Below are 17984 nucleotides of genomic sequence, written 5' to 3'. Positions count from 1 at the left end.
CAGAGGTATTCCTGTCCCCTCTCCACAGGAAAGATTTGGAGACAATTCTAATCTCATCAGTTTGGAGATGGCACAGGGCTGGGGGGTTGCGGCGGTGGGGTAGGATCTACATATAACAAACCTTACTAACTAGCATTAGGTACCATTAGTCTACCTGCTGTTTTACGACCTTGGAAGCCTAAAACTGCTTTCCCTGTCATTTCTGCATAAACATTGTTCTTTGTTGAAGACGCTATCTAAGGCAGAGATCTAAGCTGCTGCTCTAAGTTACTCATTTTCCTGGGGTTTCTCCTATGCATGCCTGAGGTATACGTGTCAATAAACGTCTTTGTTTTTCTCTTGTTTAGCTTTATTACAGGGTCTCAGCCAAGAACTCAGAAGGGTTGAGGGCAAATGATTTTTCCTCCCTTACACTTGTGTCCAGCTTTGTTCTAAGGCCACAGCCAGAGGCGTCTTGGTGTCCTCGGGGCAGCTGTGTGCTCATTTATTAAACTCACGAGGCTGCCCCACAGGCTAGGTTTCCAGTGGCCATTGTGGAAGTCCCAAACCTTAAAGTCCAAATCTTGCTGCAGGCAGCAACCAAACACTATGCTCAGATTCTCAATAGGAAGCGAAGCAGTGGGCCCCGTTCCTTGGGAAATCATATGGTAATAATTCCCCAGCCAAAAACATGGCCAGACTCCTGACTCAACTGAGAAAATACTTCCCCCTGTGTACATAATTTGAAGGAACTGTTGTTCAAGATATTCAAAAGTGGTGTATACATAGTAACAATAACAAAAAAGCCCAAGAATGGGAGAATGAGTAAATAATCAAGTAAACGAAAAAGTACTGGCTATTGAACACAGAGGAACATGGGAAATGTTTATCAGGTTATCTGAAAAAAAGGAAAAAAATGCCCACAGTCCCTGCATGACATGAACACACGTGTTGAGCCAAAGAACATCGAGACCATACCTGGGAGTTGCTGTGCTTGTGTGGGCAGCAGCTGCATCCCCGACTTTACCAGTGAGCATCTTGTTTCTGTATCCCCTCCCAGAGGGTGGGCCCTCTGGAGGATTTTCCCACCCCCCAATCTTAAAGTTAAGGGGACTACAGACAACTGTTTATTTATTTACTGTGACAATGGTCCTTACAATTAATAAAAATCTAGGGGTGCAGAGACGCCGCATCACAGCTTCTTGAGAAAGGTGAAGAAGCGTCAAAACTTAAAGCAAAAACGAACCCTGGACTTTGTAAGCCAGGGCTCTCTGTGGCCTCCCCCACTCCCCCAGGCAGGAGACTCTGGGTTCTGAGTTCAGGGACCATGCCACGGGCCACTGAAGAGGCATTTGAGAGGGCAACGCCAGCTTGCTCTTCTCAGTGCCGCTCAGATGGAAACAGTGAGGTGTCATTTCTGAGCCCCACACTCACCTCCAGGCCCTCAGACCTCCCAGAACTGAACCTCTGCACTGGGAACCAGGGAAGAAGCTTTTTCCAGAAGCCCTGAGTGGGCCACATTCAGGGGGATTTGAGGGCATCTGTGTGTCCTAGTTAATCAACCACTTTATTCAGTGACTTGCTCCCAGTTCCCTCCCTGTGGCCTTTCCCACATCACCTGTCACCTGAGGACTCTGCTGCACCCCAGTTAATCTGAGGCAACTACATCCAGACACCACCCCCCCCCACCAGTTTAGACCAGACCCCAAGACAGGCTTGTGGGCTTGGAGCCACCTCTTGGCCAGCAGTCTCACAAGACAGCAGCTTTCTCGAGGTGCGGCCCCAGGGTTTGAGGGGGTACTCAGACCGCAGCCTGAGAGTTCTGCAGGCCCTGGTGTCTCACCCCAGACTGAGGCTGGGTGGGGCAGGTTGGTGAGGCTCCTGGAACCAGAGCTACCAGGGCCCTAGGCTCAGGGCTCTGCAAAGGACTGTGTGTGATGCACTGGTGAATGGGGTCTCAGCACCTGATGACCTTGGAGAGTCCCCCGAGGGAGGACAGCCCAGCCCGCACACACTCACATGGCTTCCTGGGAGTGGCAGTGACAGAGTTCAGTTTGCTACACGTATCCGAGTGGCATTATGAGTGTTTTTCCATAGCTCAGAGGACAAGCACCCTCTTCTCAGGTTTTTCAAGTGTCTCGCAGACTCGGAAGGCAGGACAAGGGGCTATGAGAGGCCTGCTCACTGGGGAGCCAGCATGTCCCCAGGCCCACCTTTCGGCCTGCAGATGGTCATAGGGGTTGGGCTGCTGGACAGAGGTGAGAAGAGGGCCCGCAGGGTCCCCGAGAAGGGCGTCTCAGGAAAGGTATACAAGAGCGACCCATCGTTGGCACTGTAGAAGGACAGATGTCCAGCCTCGTAGTCCAGAAAGATGCCCACGCGCCGGGGTGGGTCTCGGAGAGGGGCAAAAGCCCGCTCGGAGGAGTTGTAGTAGCTCCCCAGGAACACCAGGATCCAGAACCCGTTACCAGCGAACAGCTCACCCTTCTCCTTGCGGTTGGCATTCTCTCTGCAGACGCCCAGGGCCCAGCTGGCCCGCTCCCCGACCTCCACCTCCCAGTAGTGGCGGCCCGAGGTCAAGGACTCCCGGCCCAGCACACAAGGCCCGGGGTCGAACCGCTCAGGGCTGTCGGGCAGGGCCTGCCGCAGGTCCCCCCGCCGCACGCTCCTCCTGTCCTCTGACAGTACCAGCTCAGGGTTGGCGGTGTCAGGATCCAGGGTCATGTCCCCTGCAGACAGAACAGTGGTCAACCCTCGAAGCTGTCTGCCCCAGACCCATACAACCTTGCAGTTTGTGACTGCCCACAAACTGACCACACGCCTTCTCACTTGAAAAGATTCCCTAACCACTTCTAGTTGTATCTTGGACGTTCTAGAAAGCAGTCCATGCTTCCTTGTGATTCATGCCCCTTAGAGCACAGAAGGAAACCCTGAGTGCTTTCCGTGTCCATTCTTTTAGTCCCCAGAGAGAAGTGTGTGTGTGTTCTAGGGCAGCTTTCATCCCAGACTCCACAAACCTGGGGTCCACACGGGTGCTCTGGCACCTGGATGACCCTAGGAAGGTGTTCCCACCTCTATTTTTCCTAAATGCATCAGTGAAAAGCCTGGACCTGGCCTTCCCTTAGCTGCTATCTTCTGCCCAATAGCCCTGATCCCTCCTAGTTTCTCATCCATGAACTGGGAGCCTGCGTGTTGTTCCTACCACAGACCCGCAGCCCACCAGCAAAAGCTCAGGACTGGCACTTCCTCTGGTCTGGAGACAGCACGTGGGATCCCCCCGGTCTCTGCACAACACTCACCTCGGAACCTCCGCAAGGCCTCCACCAGCCCTGGGACCCTGCACACCGTCCTCATCTCCATGGGCACCACCTCAGGAGGCTGCAGCTTCACGTCCTGGACTCTGGAGGGGCAGTGGAGGTGTCACCCCTGCAGTGGGCCCACCTTGAACCCTGCCCACCTTCCCTGGGGAGAGTCCGAAGCTCCTACCTGCGCAGGGTGTCCCTGATATCCTGTGGGAGAGACACACACTGCGTCAGCACCCATCCCCCAGGTGAAGGGCATGAAATGCAGCCAGGCCAGCTGACACCACTCCCACGCTGGGACATCTCAGCTGAGACGCCAAACTGCATTTCACATAAACCTGTGGTTCTTATCTCACTTCCTGGGCCAACCCGTCCTCCTTTCAGAACCTCTGCTTCCTGCAGCTTCTCCAGCAACATTCACTCATCCTTGAGGGCTGCTCCCTCTCACCTCCTAGCTGCCTGCCTAGCCCTCCCACCACTTTACTGACCATAGGCCACTCCTGCTGACTTCCCTCAATCCCCGCCACACACTTGTCCGGGATTCTTCCTGCTTCCCAGGCTTAAGATCACCTGATGGCTCAGCAAAGGCCAAAGGACTAAATTTTAGCCCCAGGATGGCAACTGGGAGCCTCTTACTGGTCCCTGAAAGCCCACTCGGCTCTGAGGCTCCAAGGAGGGTCACCTCCCACAGGAAGCCCCCTGGGCTGCACATGCAGGATCCTTGGCTCCCACCTGCGGGCACAAATTGCAGGGGCCAGGAGCTGAGCAGATTCTCAGGGGTAGCACTGGGCCCATGCAGGAATCCCTATGGGAGACCTGCTGGCTTTTTCTCTCAGCACAGTGGGCCCAAACCTTCAGAGAGCTGGGTGGTGACCCACTGGCCTGTCCCCATTAGGGCTCCCAGACAAGCGCTAACAGCAGTTCGTGCAGTTCAGCAGCGGTGTCCACTCCCTGCGTTTCATAGGAAGGAGACCAGCTGGTGAGGACCCGAGAGGTCCAATCAAGCACCAGTCAGTCAGCCTGCTTTGCACAATGCTTCCTCCACTTTCCTGCTCTCCATTCCCATGCCTGGCCTTCCCTTGACGCCCCCCACATGCCCACCCCCAGGAATGGGTGCCCGCTCACCTGCAACAGCCCCAGTGCTGGTAGCTGGCAGCGCCCCTCCAGCTCAGTGATGAGCTCGGCCAGCTGGGCGCTCTGCTGTCCGAGCCGGGCCGCGCTCTCCCGCAAGGGGGGCAGCACCTCCAGCTCCTCCTCCTCCAGCCTCTGCAGCAGCCGCTGCTCCTCCTCCCCCAGCAGACGGCGCAGCCTCTCAAACTCCGTCAGCACATTCTGCCGCTGGGTCTCCACCATCTTCTGTGGGCGGCAGGGAGGACAGCTGAGGGCCGAGGACCTGCAGCCACCTTAACCCCCAACCCGGGCTCCCCCACGTCCATCCCTCCCCGGTCCCCGAACCAATACACCCAGAGCCCCACGTGCCTGGTCCTCCCTGACCCCCACTCCCAACCCCCAAACCCACCCTGAGGTGGGTTATACGTGGGGTCTGGGGCAGGGGTGCTGCCCAGAAGCATGAGGCTGAATGTGAACAGTGGCGTCCTGTGGTGGGGGCCCTCATGCCCCCTGCCCCCACCCACATTGGGTGCCTGGCCACCTGCCTGCCACAAGGAGCAGGTCTCCTCCGCCTGGGCCTGGAACAGCAGTGCATCCTCCATTTGCTTCCGCAGATGCTCCAGGGACTTCTCCAACTTGCCCTACAGGGAGGTGAGCCCAGAGTGACCCCGGCCAGGCCAGGCCTCCAGGCTGGGCCTTATACCTGCTCCCACCTGCCCAACCCCAGCTAAGCCTGAACTCAGCTGGCAGGGACTAGTTGTGGAAAACTGGGCCTGGGACATGACAGGTGGAGCAAACTCAAATTTGCCAGGAGATCCCTCCCACCACTGCCCTAACCAGCTACTTCCCCTTGCCTGAATATCCTTTCTTCTGTTGTTCCCACCACCCCCCCAATCTCAGGGCAACCTTCCCACAACCCAACTTCCCACTGCATCACCACCGTCTTTCTTCCAAACCCCTTCGTGTCTCTCTGCCTGAACTGGGCTTGCTGGGTTTCAGCTAACTGCAACGAGCCACAGGATGGGCACATTTGTATCCGGCTCCTTGGTCCTGATTTCAGGCCTATACCTAACATTTACTTCAACCCACACTTCAACCCTGTTTACGACACACTTGGCACCTGGGAAAGCCAGGAGGCCCGAGATGCAGGAGGATCTGAAGGACCATCACAAGAGTGACAGCAGCACTGGTGGGGATTCCACTATTCCCTCCATCCATGTTCTAGATGCACCAGGGCCCTGGGAGGTTGCGCTTTATAGAGCCAGCACTCCCAGGCTGTGCAAATACCAGCCACAGCCCACTGATGGCAGGTAAGAGCAGTTTGCTGGGGCATCTTCTCCAGCATTAAGACAAAGTAAGCACCAATACAGTGAAGGGTCACGCCATCCCAACACACGCCACTATGGCATCAAGATTATTTAGAGCTGAGGTGACTGAGAAACAGCAGATGCAGGAAGAGCTCTCTGCTCTCCTCCCTTTTGCCGAAACGCAGGGCATAAGTTTTCCATGAGAACGATTCCTACCCAGTACCAGGAAGGGGAACAGTCACCACCCAGAGACAAGTTGTTGACACTGAGATAAGTCTACCTAAACAAACCTTAGTCAAATAACCCTGATGTTCCATTACTTCCCCTCAATATACTTCCTTGTTCCTTTCCCACAATTTATTGGCCCTAGAAGCCCAAATCCCCTTTCTAGTTGCTTGTCTAGTTGCTTTTCCACAATTTATCATCCTTTGTTAAAATGGACTATAAGCCCGAGTCTAACCACTTGAGTTTCTCACTTTTCTGTGAAACCCTTGTGCCATGTACAATTTAAAAGACTATTAAAAGTATATGTCCCTTCACCTGTTGATCTCTTTTGTCACTTTAATTTGCAAGCCTCAGTCATAGAACATGACACTGTAGAAGAAAACACTTTTCCTCCCCTATGATAGGCAGGATTAAGTGCTACCACATGAGACTTTATCAGGTCAGCTGGGAGAGGCCTCTAGAGAGCTGCTGGTCATTCTCTGCTCTTTTGGTCACTTTCCACACCCTGATTGGGGTACTCAGTGACAGAAGTGCAAATCTGCTAGACTGATGTAATGGAGGGGGTGTTCCTGTATGCATGTTATACCTCAAAGTGAGAAGAAAACCACAAGAATTGTGTCAGGACAAGCCCAGTGATGTGGATCAGGTATAGGTTTATTCTGTTGTCCCAGAGGCTTGCTCTATGATAGTGACAGAGTACTGATTCTAACGTTGACTAAAGCATGTACTTGATGCACCTCAGCAGAGAGACACTACTGGCCATAAAGCAAAATGCAAACCACAGTCAAAAAGTTTGAAAGATGCCACCCAATACCTTCGGTTTCAGAAGCAAACCCACCCGCAGGAATGTAGTAGGCAGCTGGCCAGGTGAGCCAGGTAAGTGTTTGCCCTGAGGCTCTTAGCAGAGAAAGGAGTGCTGGTGTTCATTTGGATTTTAAGGAAATGCATTTCCAGAACAGAGAAACAAGGCATCTCAGCCTGGGCTCAAAGCAGGGCTGAGCCCTGGCTTGTCAGCTGGCAGAGTATCCTACTGGGAAAGCCTGGTGGGCCCTGGCGTCCGCCTCCTGGGGCAATGGCTCTGTCCCTGCATTGATCCCTGCCTGGGGCTCTGCAGCGGCTTCCTGGCTGCCTTCCCATCTTTTCTCACCAGAACTTCAGGACTGGCGTCGGCCCCACGGCCCTGGCCTGCCCTGCCCACAACCCTCTGAAGGCTCAGAGTCCTCATCCGTGCACGTCCACCTGGGACCAGCCACCTCTGAGGTTCCCTTCCCACTTTCTCCTCTCCCGGCTCCATCCCTGCCAAAGGTCAGTCAAACCTGCCCAGTCCCCGCCCCAGGCAGCCCTCCCACCGGTTCTGTGGGACCTAGACTTCAGAAAGCACTCCCCCTCCCCACGACCAGGTCCCCAGGCCAGCGCCTCACTGGTGGGCGGTGCCCCAGTCCCTCTAGGGTGCCGTTTGGGACAGGCTACACCCCCCTACACACCCCCGAGACCCGGACCAGGTTGGGACCCGAGCCCACAACCTGGGCCAGGATGGGGCCCCCAACCCCCCAGGCCCAAGCCACGTCCCCCCGACCCGCAGCGACGCCCTGCTAGGCCGTGCTCCGCCTGGACCTGCCCACACCTTGAGGTCGTCGGCCGCGTCCTGCAGCGGACGCACTCGGTGCGTCCAGTGCTCCCCTGAGCGCTCGCAGGCCGCGCACAGCAGGCGCAGCTCGTCGCCGCAGAAGGCGGCCAGTGGCTCGCGGTGCGCGGCGCACACGCCCTGTGGGACGGGTGACGGAGGGTGCAGGCGCCGCGCCATCTCGGCCATCTTGGCGAGCGGTCGGTTGGGTCGCAGGTTCCTCTGCGGGGACAGCTCGCGGCACTCGGGGCACGCGTACGGGCCCTCGGGCTGGCCCCAGCAGCGCCGGATGCACTCGCGGCAGAAGTTGTGGCCGCAGTCGGTCATCACCGGATCCGTAAAGTAGTCGAGGCAGATGGCGCAGGTGGCCTCCTCTTGGAGGTTGGTGGACAGGTCCGGGGCGGCCATGGCACCGGTGGAACGGAGGAGGGCAGTGTGGTCCGCCGGGTCGGGCGGTGGCCGGCCGCTGCCGGGACTATGGGGAGCGCGCAAGGACGTGGGGTCTCCGGGGACGCGAGGTGCAGGGCACCAGGGGACTCGGGAGCTTCGGAGCGCAAGGGCTCCGGGGTCCAAGGCTGCGCGACTCCTGGGATGCGGAATATACGGCTCCGGGACTGCAGAGGCTCCGGGAACGTAGGGCCCAGGAATACCGTACGCAGGGAGGAAGAGGAGTCGAAGCGGGGACGGAAGTAGGAAGCAGCTGGGGTTTTTTTGTTTTTTCCTTTGGAGCAACCCACTTTAGCTCCGGATTGGCCGTGGCCTGTCACGCGGCCCGCGGGCCGGACAGAATTGGAGGTTGCTCACCCGCTGACCTTGCGTCGCCGCCGCCGCCTGCGCTGCTGCCTCTGGGCTGTTGCGGTGTTGCACGGTCTGGCCTCTCCGTCGGGCATGGGGAAAGGTGGGGTGCAGGGGCCGGGGCCAGCGGGGTGCCCCGCACGGTCACTGGGCTGTCCGCGAAGCACAGAGATCGCGAGGACAAGGGCAAGCTGTGGCTGTGTCGTGGGCCCCAAATCGTTCCCCGTGCGCTCCTGGGTGTCTTCGCGCGTCCCCGGTCTGGGAACGGTCAGAACTTATTGGGTGACGGGCTTGGCCCGCAGGGACTTTGGCCTTGTTGGGGTACGAGTACATTGACCAGAATTCTAGGTTTCTGGCAACTGTTACCTGGCTGTTAATGCGTCTGCAACGGCGGGGCTCAGGGGGAGGTGGTGGGGTGGGTGGTGGAGAGGGAGTGAAAAGAAAGGACCCTCTCTGATCCTCACTCTGAATTTTGCCCCTGCAACTTCCCTGGGTAGAAGGGATGGAGGTGGGGAGCTCTGAGGCTTTTAGGATTTCAGCTTGAAAAATCTCTTCACTTTTTCATTTTCCCCCTGTGAAGGACCCAAATATGGAATTTGTGGAGGACAAAGAAGGTAGATATTTGAGGACTTGGCTCTACATATAAAAACCTGAACCATGGAGGAGCCAATGAATGTAACATCTCAAGTGGAGAGTGAGGGACATGGCTAAAGAACACTGCACCACGCTGTGCCTGGTACATATGTTTTTAGAAACGGACCCACTATGGAAGTTTTCTTTTCTATGAAGCATCTGTAAATATAGCCTCTTAATGTTTAACTGCTTTAATCATGATTATATTTCCGCTTTGTGAAACCACCCTGCACAGCCAATGGCTCTCAGATGCCTCATGCCAGATAAGCTGGGCAGGTGGGCCTTGCTGAGCTGGACCACATCACCTTCTGGAGAAACCACGGCTGCCCAGGCTCCCCCTCCTTGCGCCGCTGTCACTTCACCCATAGGGTCACTGTAGAGATGACCATCTGGCCCGATTTGGGGGCCCCAAGGCGGAAGAAGGGTTGCAGGGGGCCAGAGAAGGCGGGCTGGGAGTAGGTATGCGGGTGGGACCCATTGTTCACGTTGTAGAAGGACACCTCTCCGGCCTCGAAATCCAGGAAGATGCCCATGTGGCTGGGGGGCTCAGTCAGTGTGACGGGTGTCAGGGCAGACATGGCAGGTGCATACCTCTTTCCCTTGCATAGCTGCACCACCCAGAACCCATTTTCTGGGCACTTGGGGACCCTGCCCCTCCGGCTCACGTTGTCCCTGCACATGCCCAGGACCCACAGTGCATCACCAGTGAGGTTCATGCCCACCTCCCAGTAGTGCCTCCCTGAGGAGAAGGTCTCTTGGCCCACTGCACAGGGGTAGGCTAGGAACCTGTCCTTGCCATGGGGTGCGCCATCCATCGGGGTGCTCAGGTAGCGCCTCTGGCGGCTCTCATATAAGAGGGGGTAGGGGTATGCCGTGGAGGGGTCGGGCACCACATCCTCTGGAGACAGACCCGGAGTGGAGGGGAGAGAGGGACCTTTCACGGTCAGGGTAGGGAGGGTGAGGCCCTAGCAGGGGCCAAATAATCCCCCATTCATCCTAACCCCCACCCAGGCCTCCCTTTGGCTGAGTTCAGCTGTGAACCTGGAGTTGCTGCATGATCCCATACCCCAACTGTGCATATTGGTGGTGCCAAGGAGATGGGGCTGGGGAACCATTTGAGCATTAGGTAGTGTGGTTGAGACCCGCTCCCCATTGGTGGCCCTTGCCTTGAGTGGCTAGGAGCAGGGTGGGGCACTGCCAAGAGCACCTGGGCCCCCACTACTTACCTTGGAAACTCTTGAGCACCTCTATCTGCCCGGCACCCTACAGACGGTCTTCAGCATGGTGGGGGTGGTCTCTGGGTACTGCACGCTCAGGCTGTTCTTCCTCCAGTGGACACAGGTCTCACTGTCCCCTCTGGCCCCACTTGCAGTCCTCCTTGCACCCATCACCTCCTCCACCGCAGGTGGCTACGTACCTGCCCAGGAGGTCCTTCACATCCTTCAAAAGGCGCGGAAGGAGGAAGAGAGATTGGCAAGGTCTCATGAGGGATCTGTGGAGTTGAGCGACCTGTGTCGACATTTGGCCAATATGGGCTAGAAGGGCTTTATGATGTTTTCCCATGGCCCTGTTGGCAGTTCCCAGAGTGTAACCCTGTCTTTTGGCTGTACACGGTAAGGTATCTGACTTACCCAAGCCTCCTGCTACCCATCACAATGAATGAGGACACAGGGAAGCTGTCCTGCTCATGATGGACCATGAAGGCATGGGAGACCAAATGGTGTTTTCACCCTGTGGGCCTTGGGCCTTGAGTGGGTCAGGAGTCAGTTTAGTGGGTTGCAAACAGCTTGCTCTTTTTTTTTTTTTTTTTTTTTTTTGGCGGTACGTGGGCTTCTCATTGTTGTGGCCTCTCCTGTTGCGGAGCACAGGCTCCGGACGCACAGGCTCAGCGGCCATGGCTCACGGGCCTAGCCGTTCCGTGGCATGTGAGATCTTCCTGGACCGGGGCACGAACCCATGTCCCCTGCATCGGCAGGCGGACTCTCAACCACTGCGCCACCAGGGAAGCCCACAGCTTGCTCTTTGATAGAAGACAAAGTATTCCCCCAAAGGTAGAGCGAGTGTATAGTATTGTCTACACCAGGACACTTATTGGGGACAAAACCCACAGGATGCCAGGATAACAGGCATAAAACTGGATTGACCCAGGCACACTGGGAGATATAGATACCCTGCATGTGGCATTTGCTTCACTTGTGTAAACACATTCCTGTGAATGTGTGTATAATGGCTCACAGTGTGAAATGTATTTTTTTGCTATGGATTCCATCACTCTGCACACTTGCTGAGCCAGTTACCCACTTTTTGGCCAACATAATTGCCCCTTCCAGGGCCTCTGTGTGCAGGCCTATCCCTGGCAGGCCAGCTGCACCTTCTCCCCATTTCCATAGCTGGCAGGTGTGATCATGTGACTTGCTCTTGCCTGAGAAGTCATGGGCACCTGTCTGGGCCAGTGTGTCTGTGCCCTGCATCACTGTGGACAACAGCTGCCCTCAGGCCACATCCCTAGGCTATGAAGGGAATGAACACAGGTCTCTAGGATTGGAGCCTGTCATAGACTGAATTGGCCCCTCCCGAAATTCATCTGTTGTGGAGCCCTAACCCCCAGCACCTCAGCATGTGACTGTATTTGGAGATAGGGTCTTAAAGATGTGATTAAGATAATATCAGGTCATTAAGGTGGGCTGTAATCCAATCTGATGATGTCCTTATAAGAAGAAGCTATCAGGGCACAGACACAGAGGGACGACCATGTGAGGACACAGGGAGAAGATGGCTGTCTAAAAGCCAAGGAGAGAAGCCTCAGGAGAGACCAGCTCTGCCCACTTGAGCTCAGACTTCCAGCCTCCAGGAATGTGAACAATAAATGTCTGTTGTTTAAACCACCCAGTCTGTGGTATTTGTTATGCAGCCTGAGCTGAGACAGAGCCTTTTCCGTTGGCCTGAATCTGTTGCCACAGGTCAGCCCACCCTAACCACACCTGAGCCAGAGCTCATGCCCCCACCCCCCACCCCCAGCCAGGTGAACAGGTGTGCCCACCTCACCTGCAGCATCTGGAGCCGTGTGCACTCATTCCTGTCCTCCAGCTGCAGTAGCAGCATCTTCAAGGAGTGACTCTGCTGGTCCAGTGAGGCCATGCTCTTCTGCAGCTTTGCCACTGTCTCCTCCTCCTCCTCCTTCAGAGCCTGGAGGAGGCGCCGCTTCTCCTCCATCAGGAGGAGGCCCATCTTCTCAAACTCAACCACGATGCGCTCCCTCCGCTCCTTCACCTTCTTCTGTGGTGGTAGTGGTGGGGGTCCTAGGTGAGGTACCGCTCAGGGCCCCACCACCCCAAGTGCCTGCTTTCAGACCCCACCCACCAACCAAACCCACCAGCTTGGAAGGGCTGCTCTGGGGACAATGGCACATCTCTGAATCCCAGTGACCCACAGAAAACCAGCAAACCTGGCAGGCCAGGGGCCACACAGAGGCCCCCTGCACTGTCACTGTAGCATAATTTTACTCTGAGCCCCAAATGGCAACTTCCAAGCATCTGTGTGCCCTTGCTCCCTGCATCTCTGAAATGGCCAGTCTGTGCTGAGGGCACTGTTCTCAGCCCTGGTTTGGCAGGAATTCTGTGACCTGGGAAATCATTGCCTTTCTGGGGTCCCACGTTCACATCCACACGGGACAGTGATTCCTACCTCAAGGGGTTCCACAGGTTCAGGAGACCCTGTGGATGCTTTGGGGCCTGGCTGGGCCTTCCCCACCCTGCTCAGCTGCTGAGCGTGGTCCCCAGCACCTACCTGCCATTCGGCCAAGGTCTGTTCCTCCTTGGCTTGCAACTTCCCGGTCTTCATCATTTCCTCTCGCAGCTATCCCATGTTCTCCTCCAACTTCAACTGTGGGGCACCCAAACCATGGGATTTGGGGTCAGTGGGCCCCCTGCATGCCCCACATCTAGATGGTGCCCTCTGAAGCTGCATTCACCCCAAAGACCATCCTAATGGGGTGAAGGGGATGGAAATATGCCACCTCAAAATCTGCCCCTTTGGCATGAGGACTATTTTGAGCAGGAGGCAACTGAGAACAGATGCAGAAAGATGCCTTCCAGGGGCTCCCATTACCTGAGCAAAAGCACCTTGCTGGGAATGTTTTATGCCCATGAAGAAGATGGAAGTTGGTGTTAAGATGGACCTGCACTAATAACCTTTATCTTCCTTTGATTTCCCCCTATATATTTACTTTCTGCTATGCTCTGAATGTTTGTGTCCCTCCCCGCCAAATTCATATATTGAAGCCTTAACCCACGATGTGATGGTAGAGATGGGGCCTTTGGGAGGTGATGAGGTCATGAGGGTGGAGCCCACATGAATGAGATTAGTGCCATTATAAAAGTGACCCCAGAGAGCCCCCTTGCCCCTTCTTCCATGTGAGGACACAGTGAGAAGTTGGCCATGTATGAACCAGGAAGGGGCTCTCACCTGACTGTGCTGGTGCCCTGATCTTGGACTTCCAGCCTCCAACTGTGAGCAATAAATTTCTGCTTATAAGCCACCCAGTCTGTGGTATTCTGTTACAGCGGCCCAAGCAGACTGAGACACTTTCCCCATAGTCTGCCACCCTTGGGAGGCTGAAACCTTTGCCTTTGTCTTGTTGCTTTTCTCCAAATGTATTATTCTTTGTTAAGATTCTAGATAAGCCCAAGTTCTAACTGATCCTTTTTTACTGTTGCTGCAGTTTCTCCCAAGTGACTCGCATCACACGCGTGTGTTAGTAAACGGTTTGCCTTTCTCTTTGATTTGTCTTTGCTCAATCTAATTTATGGGCCCCCAGCCAAAGAGCCTCAAGTAGGTGGAGGAGGAAGGCTCCCCTCCTCTTACCTAACAGAGGGTTGCCTGGCCTCCCCACACAGATGGCTGCACAAAGACCAGGGAATGTGGACAGGCCCATGTGGGGACTTTGTCAGTCTGAACTCCTGCATAATTAGAGGTGACACCACGATGGCCTGGCCACCAGCCTGTTTTGTCGTGGGAGTGTGGGGACACTTGGACCTCCCTGCCCTGGCCCCCAGCCCAGGCCCACCTTGTATTCCTGCACAGCCTCCTCAATAGGGACCACCCTGTGGGGCCGGTGTTCCTGGGACTCCCTGCAGATGACGCAGATGGGACTCTGGTCGTCCTCACAAAAGAGTTTGAGCAGCTCCTGGTGCACCCGGCACAGGTCCCTGCTCTGTAGGCTGGGGTGCCGCTGCGCCATCTCGGCCACCTTGGTCAGCAGACGGTTGGGCCGCAGGTTCCTCTGGGGGGATAGCTTGCGGCACTCGGGGCAGGGAAAGGAGCCCTTACACTTTTTCCTCGTTCTCTGGCCTTTGGCCTTCTCCCAGGTCAGCCGGATGCACTCTCGGCAGAAATTGTGACTGCAGGTGGTCATCACGGGGTCTGTGAGGTAGTCGAGACAGATGGAGCAAGTGGCCTCCTCCTGCAATTTTCTGGCAAGTTCCACAGCATCCATGGCTCCTGGGGAAGGAACGGAGTGTCCTGCCACATCCTCTGTCTGGAGCTCTGTCTGGGCGCTCCATAGTACTCTCTCAGCATCCTTTTGCAGACGGAGTCCGAACACGGGGTTGTCAGGGTACCCTGACTTATCTTCAATAAGAGGCACAAATGCCTCCTTGGAAGCTGACAAAGACCCTCTCCTTCACCAAACCCCAGTCAGCTTCCGCTGAGCTGTAGGCCTGTCTTTAGCCGGCCCCACCCAGTTTCAGCGAGAATTTCACAGTACTCCCACCATAATATCTGATCTAGTTCCTCATTCCCACCTTTAATGAACACATGTCCCTGACCCTCCTTGGGCAAGAATCCTGTTAGGCCAGTTTAGCAAGAAGCCCCCTCCTCATGGCGCCTCTTAGTGATTTTCCATCACTGAACCCCATCACCCTGCTCCTTGGCTACAGATCCCCAGCTGTCTTGGCTACAATCAGAGATGACCCCCCATCTCCCTCTGCAATTGCAATAGTCTTAAATAACGTCTTGCGTACGGTTTTAACAAGCGTCATGTTTCTCTTTAACAGAACACCCGCAGAACTAAGGAAAAAGGGAGTTTTAGAGGAACAACACTCTCTATTCCATTAGGGAGCGGGGTTGACGAAGGTTCGCTCTTTAACCAAACTCTAGCTCAGCCTCCCTGAACTTTCCAGCCAGGCCTTGGGCTTCCATGTTTGTCTCTGCATTGTTCCCACTAGGTGGGTTTAACCAGACACACACCCCCACCCCTGCTACTAAGATGTGTCCTCTTAATAATTTCCCATAACTTACCCCCACCCTACTCCTTGGCTATACATCCCCACTGGCCCATGCTGTATTGAGAACTGAGCTTCACATGGGGTTCTATGCTGATCTCTTTCTTCCTTTTTCAATAGTCCTGAATAAAATCTGTTTTTACCCCTCTAAATACCATCCAGCTCTGGTTTTCCTTGACAAGGTGCTGTGCAGAAAAGACAAAGGAAGGCTACTGCATGCACACATGCACACAAACACACACTGCACACAAACACACGTACACATGTATGCACGCATGTTCACACACAGGCACATATACACAAAAGCACATGCAGAGGCACCTACACACGTGTACACACTTGAACACACAGACACACATACACACACACACTCTGGGGTTGGAATACCCATGACCTTATCCAGTGGAGATCCAAATCTTCCCCTGTGCACTTCACTGGGTAGTTGTTAGGGCTGAGTTAGAGACTGGATTTGAAAACATCATTTCTGAATTACAAGCACCATCCAGGTTCCCTTTTGTACAATCTGAAACGATGGCGGCTGGATTCCGCAGATTCGTGAGTCCCTGACATTGGTTCACTTTGCCTGGAGCTGTCTCTGTGAAGAGCCTTTGGGGTCAGTCTCTCTGCTTTCAGCTGCCCTTAGGCCCAACTGCTGCCCACCCAACAGAAGCTGGGTGAGAGTAGGGCAGTCTGGTGGGCTGGGGCTCAAGCTCCGGCTCAGGTTTTGGGGGAAGCTATCCAAGCTCAGGTTTTAGGGTCAGTGACGGTGGACGGGCCTCCTTTGACCCCAGAATGTTCCTCTGTAAATGTAGGGCTAAAATAATTGGCTCCTCCCAAGTTACAACCACCTTCAAAGCTGGGACGGCCAGTCTACTAAGGGAAGGGCAGGGGGTGCACGGGGTCCCAACCTGAGCTTCAGCGTCCACAGGGTGACCACCTGCCTGCTCCCTCAAGGGGCTGGTACTCACGGGGGAAAGGGGTGCACGCTGCACCTCGCCTGGACCCCACAGCCACGCCTGCAAACGCGGCCCAGGAAAGCCTGCGTTTGCGCGATGGAGACCATCCGGGCGGGGATGCAAGGGCGCCAGGGCTGTGGGGCTTTGTGGCGGCAGCAGGAGCCGGGGGCCGAGGGGCGGGGCCCGTTATCAGGGTGCGGGGCGGGGAGGTTTACCTGGACGAGAGGTTGTCAGCAGCCTGGGGATGGAGGCAGGATCCTCCTGATGGGCTAGGAGCAGGCACAGAGGTGGGGGTGGGGAGGGAGAGGGAGCAGGGCAGGGGGTTTGGTAGCCAAGAGGGGAGGGGAAGAGGTAGATGGGGATGGGAGCCTTGTCCGTGGTGGGGGCGAAGACCGGTGGGGAGGCAGGGGGCGGATCCCGTGTTGGCAGGGACGTGAGGACGGAAGAGGCAGCAGGGGTCAGGCACCCCTTTGGGGGAGATGAAGGGGGTCGCTGGTCCGTAGGAGGCCCCGCAGCTACGCTCTCCCCGCTCAGGCGTGGCTGGCTGAGGTGTGTTTCTTGTTTCTTTAACGTCTCTAGGATGGAGTCTGCTGGTTCAAGGTTCTGCCCTGTGTGTGCCAGGGCAGTGAATGGGGGTGGGGGCCAGGCAGCTTGTTGAATGAAGGAATACTGGTTGCTAATTCGAATTCCCTGGAAGTTCCTGAACCTCCTCTGCATGTAAGGTGATTCTGGGCTGACGATTTCTTTCAATTTAGAAAATAGGATCACAGAATTTTTAAAACATTTCTTCCTCTGTCCTTTTCAAATGTGTGTAAATCTTTTTACGGGCTAAATAAGCCTCTTGGCCCATCTCACATATCAGGAATGATTCAAGGACCCAGGAGCATGTCTGAAATGTAATCATTTCCCAGAGGCCTGAGAGGAGATGGGCCTCACTTGCCATCTGACTTCAAATCACCTTTGATCATAATTGTAGGAGAAAATTAGCAACATTACTGTGAAGACATGAAAGTGATAGGTTGTATCCACTTAGCCATAGGAAAGGATGAGGTTCCCTTCCAGCTCTGAAGTCCCTTTAGCTATTGCTTGTGATCAGCGTCATGTTCTGATTGAATGCTCATTCAATAACCAAAAAAATTTTTTTTTCTCTTCTCTCTTTATGGAGAGGTTTTCTGGGTTGGGAGCAGATTTTGTTGTGTATTATATTTCCCCAATATTAATGTGCAGCAGAAGTAGAGAACTAACGGTCATCAGATTCAGACTCACGTCTTTGCCGAGAATATCGTGTACAGCTGTGGGTGTGGTTGCAGGTACTGCAGAAGCAAAGTTTTGAAGAACTGGAAAGACTGTTAAGCCTGCAACAGGGCTGGAGAGCCTTTGGTCACTGTTGAGAATTTGAGGCAGGGAGAGTGCGGATTATGGCCCAGCATCATCTGTGCAGCCTGTTGGAGGCCCAGCGGGGAGGCTGCTGGTCCCTTATGAGGTTCTACTACTGGCTGTGACACCATGCCACTTGCTCAGAAGGACACATGGACCCAAATGGTCCAGGTAATAGCACAGAGCATGCATCCTCCCAGAGGCAGCTTCTTCCCCACAACACCCCCTATTCTCTTTCCAACGTGGAAGTCAGTGGAAACAACCCAAATGAGAGCGAGCAGAGGGTGTTTATTCATAGCTCTCTGCAGCAAGGGAGATGGCCACCGTCCCTTGGCAGCAATTCAGAGACAATCAGTGGGGTGCGAGAACTTCCTTGTGGAAAAAGAGAAGGTTTC

The 17984-nt window shown here is 55.2% G+C and overlaps 2 protein-coding genes across 2 annotated transcripts; both read right to left on the bottom strand.

The window, feature by feature from the left end:
• Nucleotides 1–850: 850 nt before the first annotated feature.
• Nucleotides 851–8220, bottom strand: TRIM11 (tripartite motif containing 11). The gene is made up of 6 exons (XM_029217801.1): nucleotides 7548–8220; nucleotides 4937–5032; nucleotides 4407–4637; nucleotides 3466–3488; nucleotides 3279–3379; nucleotides 851–2708 (listed from the first exon to the last, which is right to left on the bottom strand). Exons 1-6 carry the CDS (start codon nucleotides 7953–7955, stop codon nucleotides 2161–2163), a joined length of 1407 nt encoding a protein of 468 aa, XP_029073634.1. The 5' UTR covers nucleotides 7956–8220; the 3' UTR covers nucleotides 851–2160.
• Nucleotides 8221–9328: 1108 nt separating this feature from the next.
• Nucleotides 9329–14469, bottom strand: TRIM17 (tripartite motif containing 17). The gene is given in 7 exon segments (XM_029217802.1): nucleotides 9329–9873; nucleotides 10202–10228; nucleotides 10231–10301; nucleotides 10393–10415; nucleotides 12021–12251; nucleotides 12762–12857; nucleotides 14041–14469. Coding segments are annotated over 7 exon segments (1422 nt in total).
• Between the last annotated feature and the right edge of the window lie 3515 nt (nucleotides 14470–17984).

The sequence above is a fragment of the Monodon monoceros genome, unplaced genomic scaffold (genome assembly GCF_005190385.1).
Source record: "Monodon monoceros isolate NGI ecotype Baffin Bay Population unplaced genomic scaffold, NGI_Narwhal_1 Super_Scaffold_12, whole genome shotgun sequence".
NCBI lineage: Eukaryota > Metazoa > Chordata > Mammalia > Artiodactyla > Monodontidae > Monodon > Monodon monoceros.
The sequence above is the reverse complement of the archived record's forward strand: the minus strand, read 5'-3'. Positions and strand labels throughout refer to the sequence as shown.